The 17,396-nt window shown below is 45.5% G+C and overlaps 1 protein-coding gene across 8 annotated transcripts in view; it reads right to left on the minus strand.

The window, feature by feature from the left end:
* The window catches only part of NCOA3 (nuclear receptor coactivator 3), a 558,025-nt gene that overhangs the window by 348,744 nt on the left and 191,885 nt on the right, over positions 1–17,396 (minus strand). For 7 of the 8 annotated variants that reach the window (XM_069243454.1, XM_069243453.1, XM_069243455.1 and 4 more), the window contains 3 exons: positions 11,748–11,848; positions 9,434–9,542; positions 1,281–1,453 (listed from right to left, as the gene is read on the minus strand). In XM_069243454.1, the coding sequence (XP_069099555.1) occupies positions 1,281–1,453; positions 9,434–9,522 (262 nt within the window). In that variant the 5' untranslated portion in view covers positions 9,523–9,542; positions 11,748–11,848. The remainder of the gene's footprint in view (positions 1–1,280; positions 1,454–9,433; positions 9,543–11,747; positions 11,849–17,396) is intronic. The other variant, XM_069243457.1, reaches the window with a different exon arrangement.

Here is a 17,396-nt window from a genome sequence, read left to right on the forward strand (position 1 = left end):
AATTCCGTAGTCTGTCTCTGTGGTCCTTGGCTAGGCCGAGGTTGCAGACCCTTTTCACGAACTTTGGGGAAAACTTAAAAGGGTTATTTTCCTTGGCTCTTAATTGCCTGATCTGCCTTCATTCTCTGAGGGTGGTTAATTCAATCCCCTCTGTCGATTGTTCCAAGTAGTTTTATGGCTTCTTTGCTGTGTCCCCCGGTGGCACGTGCACGGTATTCAAGCGGCATTCCCCTGGTGGTCTCCCTTCTTTTCTTGTTGTCCCCTTCAACGTAACTTTTTTTTTTTTAAGAAGAAAAAAATCTTTTACAACTTTTTTTTAAAAATCTTCAGAGCTCCTCTGTCGTGCTTCCAGACCCAACAGTAGAAAAAAGAATCTATAGATGGAAGCCACGCACAGGAACTTCCAGGGCGTGTCTGACGTCACACAAAGGATGGAATAAGCACCAAATGGTGGTTGACGACGCCCCCTCCCAAAAAAATAAATAAATAAATAAAGACTAGCACAGAAGACAGTTTCCGGAACCAACCACTAGATGGCAGAATAATGCACATCATGTGAATCTGGAAAAGGATTCATGCTGCCAAACTGCATGTGCCAGGTAGGTCTCTAAGCCAGAGTGAATGTTCAAGAGTACATTGTTGTCTCTTTATGCAAGCACTCTGGTAGTGTTACACATTAAACTGTGATGCAAAGAACTTTGGACATTCCAAAATGTATCTCTAGACTCCTAAAAGATCAAAGCATGGTAGCTATTAACAGTATAGAAAGCTAAGAACCAAAATTTTTAAAAACAGATTGTAAAGGTAGAGTGCTGTTTGAGAATGGAGAATCTGAAATACAGCAGCAGCTATACAAAATTTGTTTCCCTATTTTTCCAGGTAAATGGCCTCTTAGAAAGCTTCAGTACCAACCACACGCAAGACAATGTTTACTTAAGAGGGCCTGTGAAGCATAACTATCACTACGAATTAGTTTCTTGGCCCTAAACAGCACATGAACCCAGAAAGACAGGCACTGTGGAGGTTATTCAGAGAAAATCTATGTTTTGAAAACTGGTTGAGGACGGAGTTTGTGCACTTTCTATTTGGCCAATCAAGGCTATGGTATAACCAATTATGAACAGGAAGGTTAAACCTCCTGCCCAAGGCCAGATTACCAATGGAATATTAGAAATTCAACACTAGTTCTCCAGATTCCTTTAAGTGTAACAAGCAAAGTGACAAAGAAAACTTCAGGAGCCCCTCATCAAAGTAACATGCACAACATACGAGTACATTACCATGCTCTTTTATCTGTCGAATCTGCTTAACAGTTTCTTTGAGGATGGCACATTTGTCTGGTTTGACATTGAAGTTGTCGATGTCACCAAGATTAGCAGATATCAGTTCAGCCAATTCTTCAAGATATTTACTCTCCTGCTCACGACGTCTCTTTTCACCGCTGCAGCTTAGGCTGAGAGAACAAAAAGTTCCAAACATTTTTAGTATACAACGAAATCACCTAACAGGTCAAATCAGTCGGTGTACCAATTTGCTAAGTCAACATTTTTGCATTTGAATTTGAGCCAATGGTCTGCAATGGCACTAGTTATAGTCATCAGGACTTAGGGTGTGCTCTAAAAGCATTACCAATATAACATTAAGCATTGTCACTGTGAGAGTTCAATGTAATCACTTTAATAACATTCGTTCAGAGTTCTGATCAAATAACCATTTCTTACTTCCTTTACTGACCCCGAAATCCATGGCCCTAAGTAGTAGAACCAAGGCTCAGCCCAACAATAGCATTTTCTGTTTCCCCTTTCACATGGGCAGTGTGCTGAGTAATATCATGTAGCCCACCTGTAAGGAAATGCCTCCTTGGCATGGTTACCCCCTGACTTTTTGCCTTTGCTGATGCCAAGTTATGATTTGAAAGTGTGCTGAGGCCTGCTAACCAGGCCCCAGCACAAGTGTTCTTTCCCTAAAACTGTACCTTTGTTTCCACAATTGGCACACCCTGGCATCCAGGTAAGTCCCTTGTAACTGGTACCCCTGGTACCAAGGGCCCTGATGCCAGGGAAGGTCTCTAAGGGCTGCAGCATGTCTTATGCCACACTGGGGACCCCTCACTCAGCACGGACACTGCTTGCCAGCTTGTGTGTGCTGGTGGGGAGAAAATGACTAAGTCGACATGGCATGCCCCTCAGGGTGCCATGCCAACCTCACACTGCCTATGGCATAGATAAGTCACCCCTCTAGCAGGCCTTACAGACCAAAGGCAGGGTGCACTATACCATAGGTGAGGGCATAGGTGCATGAGCACTATGTCCCTACAGTGTCTAAGCCAAACCTTAGACATTGTAAGTGCAGGGTAGCCATAAGAGTATATGGTCTGAGAGTCTGTCAAACACGAACTCCACAGCACCATAATGGCTACACTGAAAACTGGGAAGTTTGGTATCAAACTTCTCAGCACAATAAATGCACACGGATGCCAGTGTACATTTTATTGTGAAATACACCCCAGAGGGCATCTTAGAGATGCCCCCTGTAAACATACCCGACTTCCAGTCTGGGCTGACTAGTTTTACCAGCCTGCCACACACCAGACATGTTGCTGGCCACATGGGGAGAGTGCCTTTGTCACTCTGTGGCTAGTAACAAAGCTGTACTGGGTGGAGGTGCTTCTCACCTCCCCCTGCAGGAACTGTAACACCTGGCGGTGAGCCTCAAAGGCTCACCCCCTTTGTTACAGCGCCACAGGGCATCCCAGCTAGTGGAGATGCCCGCCCCCTCCGGCCACGGCCCCCACTTTTGGCGGCAAGCCAGAGGAGATAATGAGAAAAAGAAGGAGGAGTCACTGACCAGTCAGGTCAGGTGTCCTGAGCTGAGGTGACTATGACTTTCAGAAATCCTCCATCTTGCAGATGGAGGATTCCCCCAATAGGATTAGGGATGTGCCCCCTCCCCTCAGGGAGGAGGCACAAAGAGGGTGAAGCCACCCTCAGGGCTAGTAGCCATTGGATACTAACCCCCCAGACCTAAACACACCCCTAAATTGAGTATTTAGGGGCCCCCAGAACCAAGCAAGATAGATTCCTGCAACCTGATGACGAAGAAGGACTGCTGACCTGAAAGCCCTGCAGAGAAGACAGACACCAACTGCTTTGGCCCCAGCCCTACCGGCCTGTCTCCCCACTTCAAGAAAAACTGCAACAGCGACGCGTCCCCCAGGGTCCAGCGACCTCTGAAGCCTCAGAGGACTACCCTGCCTCTAAAAGGACCAAGAACTCCCGAGGATAGCGGCTCTGCTCCAAAGAAGAAACAACTTTGCAACAAAGAAACAACTTTTAAAGGACTGCACGTTTCCCGCCGGAAGCGTGAGACTTTCCACTCTGCACCCGAAGCCCCCAGCTCGAACTGCGGAGAAACAACACTACAGGGAGGACTCCCCGGCGACTGCGACCCTGTGAGTAGCCAGAGTTGACCCCCCCCCCCGAGCCCCACCAGCGACGCCTACAGAGGGAATCCAGAGGCTCCCCCTGACCGCGACTGCCTGCTTCTAAGAACCCGACGCCTGGTAAAGACACTGCACCCGCAGCCCCCAGGACCTGAAGGATCCGACCTCCAGTGCAGAAGCGACCCCCAGGTGGCCCTCTCCTTTGCCCAGGTGGTGGCTACCCCGAGGAGCCCCCCCCCCCCCCTTGCCTGCCTGCTTCGCTGAAGAGACCCCTGGGTCTCCCATTGAACTCCATTGCAAACCCGACGCCTGTTTGCACTCTGCACCAGGCCGCCCCGTGCCGCTGAGGGTGTACTTTTTGTGCTGACTTGTGTCCCCCCGGTGCCTGACAAAACCCCCCTGGTCTGCCCTCCGAAGTCGCGGGTACCTACCTGCTGGCAGACTGGAACCGGGGCACCCCCTTCTCCATTGAAGCCTATGTGTTTTGGGCACCACTTTGACCTCTGCACCTGACCGGCCCGGAGCTGCTGGTGTGGTAACTTTGGGGTTGCCCTGAACCCCAAACGGTGGGCTACCTTGGACCCAACTTTGAACCCTGTAGGTGGTTTACTTACCTGCAAAACTAACAAATACTTACCTCCCCCAGGAACTGTTGAAAATTGCACTGTGTCTAGTTTTAAAATAGCTTATTGCCATTCTTGCCAAAACTGTACATGCTATTTTGCTGATTCAAAGTTCCTATGATACCGAAGTGAAGTACCTTTCATTTGAAGTATTGATTGTAAATCTTGAACCTGTGGTTCTTAAAATAAACTAAGAAAATATATTTTTCTATATAAAAACCTATTGGCCTGGAATTGTCTTTGTGTGTTCCTCATTTATTGCCTGTGTGTGTACAACAAATGCTTAACACTACCCTCTGATAAGCCTACTGCTCGACCACACTACCACAAAATAGAGCATTAGAATTATCTCTTTTTGCCACTATCTTACCTCTAAGCGGAACCCTCGGAATCTGTGCATGATATTTCTTACTTTGAAATAGTACATACAGAGCCAACTTCCTACACCACCCCACAAATCAGCTGCAGACCGGGCTTTCATCAGTCGGCCTCAGTCATCAAGATATAAGTAGACCATGAACTGTAGGTTCCAAGAACTAGAGTAAAGCACAATAAATGGCAGTAGAGGTTAGTACACCACACTGTCGCATCTAAATGTGAAGGTGGGCACTGTCAGCCTCTCAGCCTAACAAGTCACTTCCCTTCGGTAACGCATTATCGGGTAAAGACTATATAGCTGCAGAATAGTTACCTCTGAATTCCCCCAGTAGTCAGCCTGGATCCTGAAGACTTTTGTGAGCAGTACCCCTACGCGCCAGTCCCCTCTGCATGGCCTCGTCTGCACCAGATGCTTCACCTATTTAGGCACCACCAAAAGGCGTGAGATACTTTCCAAAACTTTCCACACCAGAAGCGAGGAGCCAAGAAGTGCACTGACAATGGTGTGTCTAAAATAGGGCCCTAAAAGGGATGAGTCCTGACCCTAAAAATCTATCTGCAGAACAGGGAGGATGGATGGGTTGGTGATAAATCTACGGCTAGAAGTAGTCTCTATCAAATAATCTGTTACCAAAGGTAAGTAACTTGTTCATCTGATAGAGATTTCTAGAGGCAGATTCCTTACCTTTGAATAGATACCCAAGCAATACCATGCTCGGCAGTGGGTCTGTGGACAAATTAAGACTAAGAGGTCCTGTAGGACTGAACGGGAGAAATGCCCATCCCTCCAGACTTAATTGTCAAGGCAGTAATGTTTGGTAAACATGTGCAGGGAAGCCCACTTTGCGGCCTGACAGATATCCAGGACTGGAACTCCAAGTGGTCACAGCTTTAGCTCTGGTGGAATGAGCCAATATGGCTTCAAGAGGTTGCTTTTTCATTAGTGCGTGCAACCCATTGAGAGATGATCCATTTCTGCACCGCCTGACCTTTCTTCCCACCAAAATACCCCAAGAAGAGTTGGTCATCCACCCAGAACTCTCATGTGTGGTCAAGGTAGAACGACAACTCTGTTTTGTGTTCCAGATGATGGAGTCACTCCTCTTTCTCAGCTGGATGTGGAGGAGCATAGAAAGTGCACAAGGTGACGGCCCACGTAAAATGGGGTTACCATTTTTGGCAGGAGTAAGGCCTTAGTGCAAAGCACCAGTTTAACCGGATAGACGGATAAGAACAGAGGCTTGGAAGATAAAGCCTGCAGCTCACTCCCTTTCAAGGCTGATGTAATCACCACCAGAAAGGCTGTTTTGATGGTGATCCTGATGGGACACTTGTGTAGAGACTCGCAGGGAGCAAACATCAAGAATGCAAGAGACAAGTTTAGGTCCCACTGAGGCATGATGAAGGGAGAAGGGCTAAACATATGAACAAGACCCTTTAAAAATCTCTTTGCAGAACGGACTAAAACAGAATGTTGGACAGGTACCTGAAAAAGGCAAACGTAGCAGAAAGAAAACTTTTAGAGTGCCCACAGCAGAGTGCTGCTAGGCAAGGCTAAGAATGGAAAGCAAGATGTCAGAAAGGGAAGCAGAAAGTGGTCATTGGAATTTTCTGTACAATACGATATTAATCGTTTACAACAGTGTGCATATACAATTTTTCTTGAGGGACACCAGGCTGGCAGAATAATCTTGCAGTGTTCAAGAAGGTCGAAAGCTATCAACTGCTGCCACTCAATCTCCATGCAAGAAGGCAAAGAGTTGACAGGTTCGGGTGGAGGATCATCCCCTGCTGCTGCGACAGAAGATCCTGTCCCAAGGTCCAAGGGTCACTGGTAAGGCAGAAAGGGAGCACTGTGATTTCAAATTTAGGGAGCCTGCCAGATGTTCAACCACCAGGATATTGCCGTTCCAGCCATGTCCAGAGACGCAGGACCTCTTGTCAGAGGGTCCACAACCCTAGCCTGCCCTGTTTGCTGAAGTACCACATGGTAGTGGTTTTGTCTAAACACCTGCACTAGCCTTCCTTTGATGGACAGTAAGAAGGCTTTCAATGCCATTTGCACTGCACAGAGCTCAAGCATGTTGATGTGGAGTCCTACTTCCACCAGAGACCAGAGTCGTCTGCTCTCCACCTCTCCTAAACAGCCATCCCTTCCCAGGAGTGATGCATCTGTCTCTACTGTGCGATCAGGTTGCGTAAGGGAGAGGGATCGGCTTCTGGCCCAAACGTGAATCGATAGCCCCCAATGAAGGTCCTTTGCAGTTCCCTCCAAGATCTGGACCATGTTGGAGAGATTACCCTGTGCTGCATCCACTGGAACTTCAAGTCCCATTGCAGAGCCCGCATATGCCATGCGTCACCAGCCGGGAGCAGGAGGCCCCGAGGCCCAGCAGTCAGTCAGTCTCACCGAAACCCAGGACAGAGCCTGAAACATCAGTATCATAGCCTGAATATTCTGCACTCTGTTCGGGAGGATAAACCTGAAAATGCACTGTGTCCAGAACAGCTCCGCTGAAAGGTAGCATTTCAGAGGGAGACAGGTGCGACTTTGGCACATTTATAGTAAACCCCAGCTAATGCAGAAGGTCCACTGTAGTCTGAAGATGGGAGACTACAGACTGGAGAGAGACCACCTACAAAAGCCAGTCATCGAGATAAGGGAAGACTGGCACCCCTAATCTCCACAGATGAACTGGGTCACTGTCATCACATTGGTGAATACCCAAGGGGCACTGGTAAGGCTGAAAGTAAGCACTGTGATTTCAAAGTGCTTGTGGTCTACAGAAAACTGCAGGTAACGCAGATGGAACAATCTCTAGAACCCACCTGTCCGATATTATGGACTGCCAGTGGTGGAGATGATGGTGGATTCTGCCACCAACTGGACGCCCATGATCTAAAAGGGCAATATTATGAGGGTTTGGAGGCTGCAGCTGCCAGGGGGTTGGTGGTGGTGGGACCAGCCTGCTGGCTACTCAACCCCTAGAATTGATAGTAACTGTGCCCTTGGATATACACAAGCTGGGAAGCTTGTCAGGGCCAGTGGCTGGGATAGGGTTGGTTCAGTTGAAAGCCCCTTCCGTAGCCACGAAAGGAGTGAACGGCATACTGGCAGGGCAGCTGAGAGGCCCAAGGACTTGGGTGTAGCCCAAGAGTACTTAAAGTACACCAAAATCATGTCTGCCTTGTCTGTGAAGAGACAGGTGTCAAAGGGCATGTCCATGAGAGGAGCCTGGATATCCCTGAAAAGCCAGAAGTTCTCAGCCAGGTGTGGGGCCTGAGTGACACCGTCGTAGAAACCACTCTGCGCAGCAAGTTGGTTGTGTCTAAACCACGGCACATAGTGACCTTCTCTGAGTCTCTCCAGTCCTTGACTGATTGGGAAAGAAGGGCCCAGGACCTCCTCCTTGTTTGGTGGCAGCACTTGCTTATTGGGCCGCTATTCTCACACACTGTGGGAAACAGTTGCACATGTAGTGCTCACAAACCACAGTGCAGGACTGGAGAAAGAAAACATTTTCCTACCAAAGCTATCCATACTCTTGGAATCTGTGCTCGGGGGTGAAGCAGGGAATGCCCGATGAGAAACAGAAGCTTGAACCACCACAATCTCTGGGTTAGGGTGTTGTGCGAGGAAGTACCCTGGAACAGAGCGGTGGCAGCTGGCAAGCGTTACATTCACAGGGGGCCCTGTGCTGGATTTGGGCAAGGGTCCCAGAAGGACCTTGATGAGGGCTTTGTTTAAAGGGAGCACGGATTCAGAGGAGAGCTACCCGGTTGCAGCACCTTTGTCAAGATGTTAGCCTTGACTGGCACAGCGAGCACTTCAAGATGAAGGATCTCCACCACCCACTTCACCACTATAGGCTAGTTAGCTGCCTCCTCCGTAGCCATGATAGGGGAAGAACAGCATGCAGGTATCTGGAGATGTGTCAAGTCCGCAGGCATCACCTAGTTCCTAACACCAGTCCATATACTGCTCTTCGAGCTGGTATTCTAAAGGGTCCAGTGACACCTCCCATTCTTCCCCGAAGCCTAGCCCTTGACTATAAGGATCAAGCACCAACCTAGGACACAAGAGTCCTGTCCTTTAGAGCAGTGATAGGTAGCTGCATAAAGATAACTCATGTGCAGAGCGCCAACCCACTGAAATACACTGGAGTGCCCATGGGGAATGACTGATACCTCTTTTACAGGGGAAGGCCCTTTTTGAGACGTCAAATTGGGAGTAAGACCCTAGTTGAGAACTTTTGGGCTGCTGTAGTGTGAGAACAATGTGAGATTATGTTTTTCTGTTCTAATTTATCTTTAGCACTTTCCCAACTAATTTCTGGAATACAGTGCTATCAGTTGTTTGCTTTGGGCAGGCCATGTGTCCTGATACAGAGCTATATTATGGCGCAATTAATGAAGAAACAACTGAATCTAGGCTTAGTGAGTAACTGAATTTTACCTACCTGCAAGATCTGAATGTGCTGTTTGTAGTACATAATGTGCCAAATTCTCTACTGTACTGATTTTGAAAGTAACTTATCTTTACTCTCTGCTGTGGATTACATGCACAAGAGACCTAGCCATGCAAAAACAAATTAACAGCCATCTTGAAGACAATGTCTCCACTATTCTGCTGTTGGTTCAATCCTATATCATCAATCATTTTATTGTAGTCATTATGATATGAAAGTACATTATGTTTAATACACAGAAACAGAATGTAAATGGATTTTCAAAAATATTACATCATGTGCTCTCCTAAACTGGACTATTTCAAGGTAGGGGTGGAACTCTCATAAAAGCAGCAAAGCTAGTGATTGGCAGTGGGAGTACCAAGGGAGGGAAGCAGGCAGCAATTTTCAAAGAGAAAGTTTGGATACCAACAACAATTTTTTTTTAATTTCAAATGAAGTACTGATTTTAAGTGCAGCATATACAAAAGTGTTAAATCCAAATTTCTAACATCAGATGAGAAATAAAGAGTAGTTCCTACCTTGGTCCAGGGGTATCACAGGAAGATGTTTTGCGCTTTCTTGAATCTATTGTCAAAGGGTCCAAGGAGTTCTCCCCCAGGCCACTCATTTTAAAAATTACATCCACACCTAAAATTGCAAAGAGGTAGTGGTAAACCTAACCAGTCAACAACAAATAATTTAATGGGAAAGGTCAAACTATCATTTTAAACATTGGTATTGCTTTCTTTCAGAATTACTATGCCTTCTCATCTGAAGCATTGTGTTCAGGTTGCCCTGCAGTTGTATTAGAGGATATTTTATGTGGGGAGTGACAGATGACTCTCTTGGAAACACCTACAACTCATGTTTAATAAGTCCTGAGATTTCAAACTCTGAATCGACATTGGAAAAGCAGATTTATTGCCAATCAACCACGCTAAGTAAAGGTGAAAGATCAAATGCCTAATTAGTCATTTAGCCTACAATTAAGAGAATTTTGCAGTGCAGCAACATATCAATACAACTTAAAACTTATTGTGTCAACCACCAACATGGCTAAGTGAAAATCTGAAAATACAGGACAGACATGAACAATCTGAAGACACAATAGCTCACTTTGGGAAGGAATCTTTAATGCAGTCCAGAACCTGAAGGCTTTGAGGAAGCGGTCTCTAAAGCTTCTTGAGGCCCGGCGCTCAGCTCCGTGCCACTCCCTGTCAAGAGAAATGTTTCGGGACCGCAAGCGGAGCCCATACTCTTCTGCATCTCATTCGAAATTTTCAGGATGCTTGGGTAAACATAAGAGGCCGCCGAAGAAGAGCAAACGTTCTTTGACTTCACCCCGGTCGGATGATTTGACACAGGAAAAGGAGCTTTGTCGGTCTAGGACTCCATCCTCAAAGCCTACTTCTGGGTCAGCTCTGCACGTGCCAGAGTTTCCAGGAGCTGGAGCCACCCTTTCCCAATTGCATGAGTTTTAGAAGGCCATACGTCTCATCTTTGGGGAGTCTGATCCTGCTGGTGCGCCTATGGACCCCACTAGGTCAGAAGGGTCCCCCTCTGGTTCCACGCCAGCAGATTCGGCCTCAGCTCTGGGGGGCAACCCAGAGATCCATTGCCAGATCTGCACCACAATCGGTTGTGCCACTACTCTTTTCCCAGACAATGGTGTACACGGCAACACTCCCTTGGCCACGCATTTGGCGTCGATCCCATACTTATTGCAGACTCTGACAGAGTTGGACCAGCATTGATTGATGCAGATTCTGACTTTGACGAGGACTTGCTCCCTAGGTCGTATCCGGACCCATATTCTTATGGGTATGGTGAAAGTGTGGAGGGGTTTCTGGACCCTTTAGAATACCAGCTGGATGACTCCATCGACTGGGCTCAGGACCTAATCCATGTCCCTGAAGCATGAGCCTGGAATGATGGCATTAAACATTGCTAATGGCACTGAACAATACTATTAACCTCTCCTCGATCGTCTTTGTCCTCCATTCAGATCTCTCATGGCCTTCTCTCTTATTACAACGCTTTGTATAATGAGCTACTTGCACTGCCAGGAACTGCATGAGCTCCCTAGCACACTGTGTATAGCTGTCAGCAGCAACAAGTGCTCCTACACTCTCTCCTCAGTCTACTTTTCTTCCCAACTCCAAGCTCTACTCAGGGTATCTGATCATCTCTCCGACTTTCTTCCAGTAATTATGCTTCAAAGTATCTATCATCGCCCCTTCATTTTAATCCACTGGTCGCTTATCACACCGTGTGATTTCCATTGCTGCTCATATCTCACCGATTTAAAGCTGTTGGTCAAATCATCAAGTATACATGCAAACAATGGTGCAGGTTTCACATTCATGTGATCAGCTGAGCCAATTGCAATGTTCCATTTCATACGTCAATGATAAAACATGCATTCTGTATGCTTTACATACAGGACTGCTTCACCAAAAGCACCTGGGCAGCAGGAAAGAAAGACAAAGCTTATCTATGAGACAATGTAGAGTTCAATAGCACATTACAGTGTTTCCTTTACTCAGTGTTCCTGACTGCAAGCAGCAACAGATTTGCAGAGGTTATGTCGAGGCAAAATAAATTGACCATTTCAAATTTCTGTGACTGCTTTACAGGTTCAAGTTTACATGTATGCTTATTCAGGGAAAGAAAACTGTAAACAACTGCACTTGTAAATACATATTAGTACAGTTCATTTTTAATCATCTTCATAAAATAATTCTCAATACAACTGACTTCATCCAACTATGCATTTTTAATCGAGATGGAATCAAATCTAACATTCTATTGCAAGACAAAAGGCAAATCAACCTATTCAGTATTTTCACTAACCTCTTAGCACCAAGCACTACATGGCATATGGATTCTAGTTCCGGTCCACCAAATCAGCATATGCATTTCTAAAGTATGCCATCTGCATTCCGCAGCTCACACTGGAAAAAGACCAAGGAAGGATAGAAAAAAAAAATATTGGCTGGATTCTGACAAAGCTCTGAATACAAGGTACAACTGCTGCTGCTTAAAATCAAATTAAGATTTATAGTTTGGCCAAGATATTTTATAAGCAGAGTTGCCATACTTATTTGATCATCAAGGAGGTTTTTGGCCATTACATGAAAGATATGGTAATAGGTGTTTTAACTAGCAGACATCAGTTGATTCACATAACTTGATACTTGTCTCTAACAGCACTCGACTCAGTGTGGTGATTCTTGAAACAGTGCCTTTTTGGGCATATACAATCAAAACAGTAGCAACACAATATACCCATCTACAGCATGTTGTCACTTTCAGTGCCTAAATCGTGGCAAATAAAAAGCTGAAATCAAAGCCTCCATCTGCTATGGGAGGAAATCTAGGCTGCAGATTTAAACGCGTTGGGGCCCATATTACACTTCCACTGTTATACATTTGTAGCAGTTAGCAATTCTCATACCTCTTCTTACAATTTAGACCTACAGAAAAACTACGCTGGGTATATATGGAGAAGATACTTCGCTCTAACCATAAGGTACATTACCAGCTTGCAACCATCTTTTGCAAGCAAAACATATACACAACTCAATAGTGACAAAAATGTTTACATCAGGGTATTCAAAGCATAAATGTCTTAATAAACACTATAAAACTGCATATAACAGTCCCTACCAGGCATAATACCAGTGTCCTCACATTAATTGCACACCTTCCCTGGCCAAACTGGAAACAAAAGGGCACTGATAAATTAGACTAAATTCTTTGAGAAGACAGGCTGAATTCAATTTAACCCCAAAGTTTCAATGGCACAATATGCTACGCCAACAATGTGGTAAGTTGTGCAAAAGCAGGGATTTTACACAATTAAAAAAACATCAGCTATTGTCCAGTACGTGAAACTTTGGGCACAACAAAAGGAATTAGTGTTGGCCTATGCACTGCCATAATTCGCATTATATCCTAAACCAATGGAAGGAGTGGCAAGTTTACAGGTTAAATGTGTTTCAGAAGTAATACTCTGCGGAAGACTGGGCGGCCAATCATGATGAAGTCCTGGTAATGTACCTTTAACCTTTTAAGTACCTGTTGTGTTCAATGGTCAACACATGCACACCCTCCCCAGTGCATCTGCCAGCCATTGGCCGACACTGGAGGATTAGAAGGGCACCTCTAGTGCTTTGCATTAGATGGTTTCCCTCTATTACCCCCCAAGCATGGGCGGCTTGGGAAGAGATTGTCGGGCAGCTCGAGCTTTTGGGGTTTTTGTTGTAGTATGGAATGACAATCAGCACGCAGAGGGCATTACTGTCATTTCATACAAAAGTGAAAGTAAAATGAGTTAAAGAGAAAGTTTCACTTTCACTGAATCAGTGCTCGGTAGGTGGGTACATCTCAGCCCTCACCCGCTCTCCCCAAGCTATGCCTTCCCCCAGCTCCGATTCTTATGGGAGAGGTATTCTAGGAAAGGGGAGAACACCCTCCCTTCCTAGGGTACCTCTGCCCAGTGGATCCCTGCTTGGGGATCGCCACAGGAGTGTGATCCCCAGGCAAGGAACCCCCCCCCACTAGGCACAAGGGAAAAGGGGAGAAACCTCTTGGGTAAGGGCTTGTGCGCCACCCTTAATTTTTGAATAATATTTCAGTCTTTCTGTCGCCCAGGGGAGAAGATGGGGGCAACTGCCCCTGATCTGCCCCACCAAGGGTCAGAAAACCCACTAGGCACCAGGGTGCATTTTTTTTATTGAGACTAGACAAGTGGGGGAGGCACAGAATGGGCACAGCCATGCCCCAACCCCTAAATAAGGGTGAACAGTCTTTATGCCCCCGCAGGGGAAAAGATGTTGGCAATTGTCCCTGATCTGCACTGCAGGGGAGGGGACACTTAGGGCCACCAGGATTTTATTTTTTTAAAGATTTGGGTGGGGACTGCCCAGAATGGGCACAGCCATGCGCCCACTCCTAAGGAAGGATGAACAGTTTTCTGCCCCCTCCACCACGCCCTGGGGGCAGACTGAGGCAAGTACCCCCGATCTACCTCCCCTCAAGAAGCCCCCTAGGCACCAGGAATTTATATTGAAATTAGAAAAGATGGGAGTGGGTTTCCCAGAATGGGAAAGTCCATGCCTTTACCTCAAAGAAGGGTGAACAGTCTTTCTGCGCCCCCTGTTGCAGTAGATAGGGGAAACTGCCCCCATCTGCCTCCCAGGGGTGGAAGAAAGCCCACTAGGTACCAGGGACCTTTTCCCCCAAGTGAGAGGGGTGGGGACCCCCAGAATGGGCACGGCCATGACCCCACCCCCAAGGAAGGGTGAACAGTCTTTCTACTCCACCTGAGGGCACAAGGGGCAATTACCCCCGAACTGCTGCCCAGAATACAGAAAGCCCCTTAGACACCAGGAAGCTTAAAAAATAAAATAAAAAATCATAGTGGTGGGGGCTGCCCACAAGGGCATGACCATGCACCCCTCATCCCCACCCCCACAGCCAGAGCTAGGATCCTAAAACCTGAGGTACTGACTATGCTAAAAACAGGTCGATTTTGTGTGGAAAAATCGGATGTATTTATGTTGTGTTTTGTGAAGTTTCCTGTTTCAGGCACTAGGCCTACCCACATAAGTGAGGTACCATTTTGATCAGAAGACTTAGGAGAATGGTGGGTGGAAGGATGTTTTTGACTCCCCGCAGATTGCAGAACTTTTCAGCACTGAAATGTGAGGAAAATGTGTTTTTAGTCAAAGTTTGAGGCTTCTAAATGCCACATCTTGTGCCCAAGTTAAAAAATACATAGGTTTCCTTGACACCTACCTTTCACTCTTATTTTTTTTTTAATACAAATTGCTCTATACCCTGTACCTAATGAAAAAACATTGCAAGGTGCAGCTCAATTACTGGCTCGGGGTACCTCTAGTTCTTGGAAAACATACAACCCCAATACAGGCCTACAACTAGAAGGGTCTACCAAATGTAATGGCATATATATTTTGTAAATTGGTCATAGTGATGAGAAGTTACAAATGAAAATATTGTCACTAATGTCCCTACTATTTTTTTTTTTTATTTCAACACTTTGGTGTTTTGGGAAAAACTTAAGGACCTACAGAAATGACCCCTTGTTGAATTCATAATTGTGTCTAGTTTTCAGAAATGTATTGCTTTCTGAGACCCACTGTGGGTTTCAAACCCATTTCCACCACCGAGTAGAAGGCAGTTGAAATCGCACAAAAAACAAAAAAAAATGGGAGAAATGGGCTATCTCCCGGTAAAATGACAAAACTTTTTTTTTTTTAATGGTTTTCAGAATCACATCTGCCTGTTCCTGAAAGCTGAGAGGATGGTGATCTCAGCACCACAAACCTTTTGTTGAACCAATTTGCAGGACAAAAAAAAACAGACACTTTCTTCTGCAGCACCCTTGCCCCAAAAACAAATGTAGCTAGATGTTGCCTAATTTCGAAGTCCCCTCAAAGGGAATCTGCAAACCCTGGGTACCTTTAGAATTCATAGGATGTTGGAAAAAATGGACACAAATTTGGCGTTGATAGCTTAGGTGGTGGACAAAACGTTATGGAGTTGCAAGCGTGCCTACCCTATCCTAAACAGCTGTATGAAAAAGGCTTAGCACTGCGTGTGTGGAGGGGGGGGGGGCTAGTAGTCCTGGGATTAAAGGACATTGATAAGTTGTTAAAGATGATCACCATTGTAGCCTACAGAAATGTTAAGGACTACTTTGTTATGATACCGTGGGACCTACTTCGCCGACGGGTTTGCTTCTGGTCATACAGACAGGTATATTGTGGCTTTGACATTTTCCAAAAATGTTGTGATTTTCAGATTCAACACTCCAATTTAAACCAGCAACATTCTAACAAATTAAGGACTGCTTTTACAAGTTCAAATCAGCTTGAAGGTTTCTTTAACGGCATACTAACCTTTTATTCTTTACAGCTGAACACACACTAGTTAGCAATTAAAAAAGATACTAGGATATCGTATCCAGGCTAGTATAAAGCCAGTATAAATGTTAATTAGCCACGATCAGTGCAGAGTGAGTACTGGAATATACAATTTCTAAGTTCAACAAACTGACCGATTTTTTAATTGTGTATGACCGGCTAAAAAACAGGCTTCAAAATAATATTTAGCTTTCTCGGATTATACACAAATTCTAGTCTAGCCGCAAGTCTTCAAACGTCCGCTAGATGTCGCAATACTACCAAGGTAGTAAAGTAACATTAAAAATATTCCTATTTATACAAGTATATATTTCCTTGTTTGCCTATGAGAGAAGGAAAATAGACACAATGGCATAAAACACTGAGATAAACTAAATTTAATAAATGGCAAGGTCAGCGACAGTAACTGCCAGATGTAATTTATAATTAGCTCTATTGGAGATTGTAAACCGGTTTCTAAAGTTTTCCCATTAATGAGTTGACCGGCACAGTAAAAACAAGGCAAAATATTTAAAGTTAAGAAATGGAATTCACTTTGTCAATGGTTTGTAGACATAACAGCAACCCCAATGTTGTTCAACAGATACATGAGAAACAAGCATTGGCAATGCAATTGGTCTCGCATTTGCTCGAATTAGAGCAATTAGCGTTGTAAAGTCCTACCGTGACTTTTATTGCCACATAAAAATGAAAAAGTATTACAATTTTACTGAAGCGACCCGATTTAAAGCGCCAAGCAATGCACTGAAGGAGCACAAAAAAACAACAAAAAAAAAGACAGAAGTTAGTTCATAGTAAAAACTCTGCAAATGTGCAGCAAGATCACATTGCAAAAGTAGTCCAGAAACCATGCTGAAAACACGGAGCCTCGTATGTTTTCAGTAGTTAGCCGGTGCGCTCAATGAGGGATAAACACCAGAAAAGGCATGACGTATGCATGCCCTTTCACAAATAAAACGGAGCGATTTTTAAAGGGCAAGCAAACGAACCAATTAAACTGATGGGTGTGCTGTAGGCGTGGTTAAAAGCCTACAGAGAGATTACAGTAGGCTAGATCGCTTGCGCGCTCAACCCTAAAAAAAAAGCTAACAGGTGGCCAGGTGCGTCATTGTGGAGGCACAAACACCACACATGAACACCCTATAAAATGAAGCAAATTTGCTTTTTTTTTTATTTGCCAATAAGAGTTGGATCAGAAAATTAAAAAGTGTGTGTGAGAGGAAGGAACATGGAGGGTCCAAGTTGTGGGGAAAGCAACCTCAGTGGCTGCATTGTGGGTTGGGCAGACCCGAGAAGGTTTGTGGGCGGACAATCCCAAGGGATCAGGCTGTGGGGCGGCCACACCAGAGCGGGTGAGCTGTGGTGAACCTTAAGGTGACAGTTTGTAGGGAAGGCAACCAGGAGTGGGCAGGCTTTGGAAAGGACATCTCGGAGTGGCAGGTGGATGCCAGGTGGTGGAAAGAGAAACAATAGGCAACAAAAAAGGTGTGGCAAAGGAACATGAATGGAAGGGAGGTGGGGAGTGGGGGAGGTCAATGAATGACAACTGATG

Source organism: Pleurodeles waltl, chromosome 7 (genome assembly GCF_031143425.1).
Source record: "Pleurodeles waltl isolate 20211129_DDA chromosome 7, aPleWal1.hap1.20221129, whole genome shotgun sequence".
Taxonomy (NCBI): Eukaryota; Metazoa; Chordata; class Amphibia; order Caudata; family Salamandridae; genus Pleurodeles; species Pleurodeles waltl.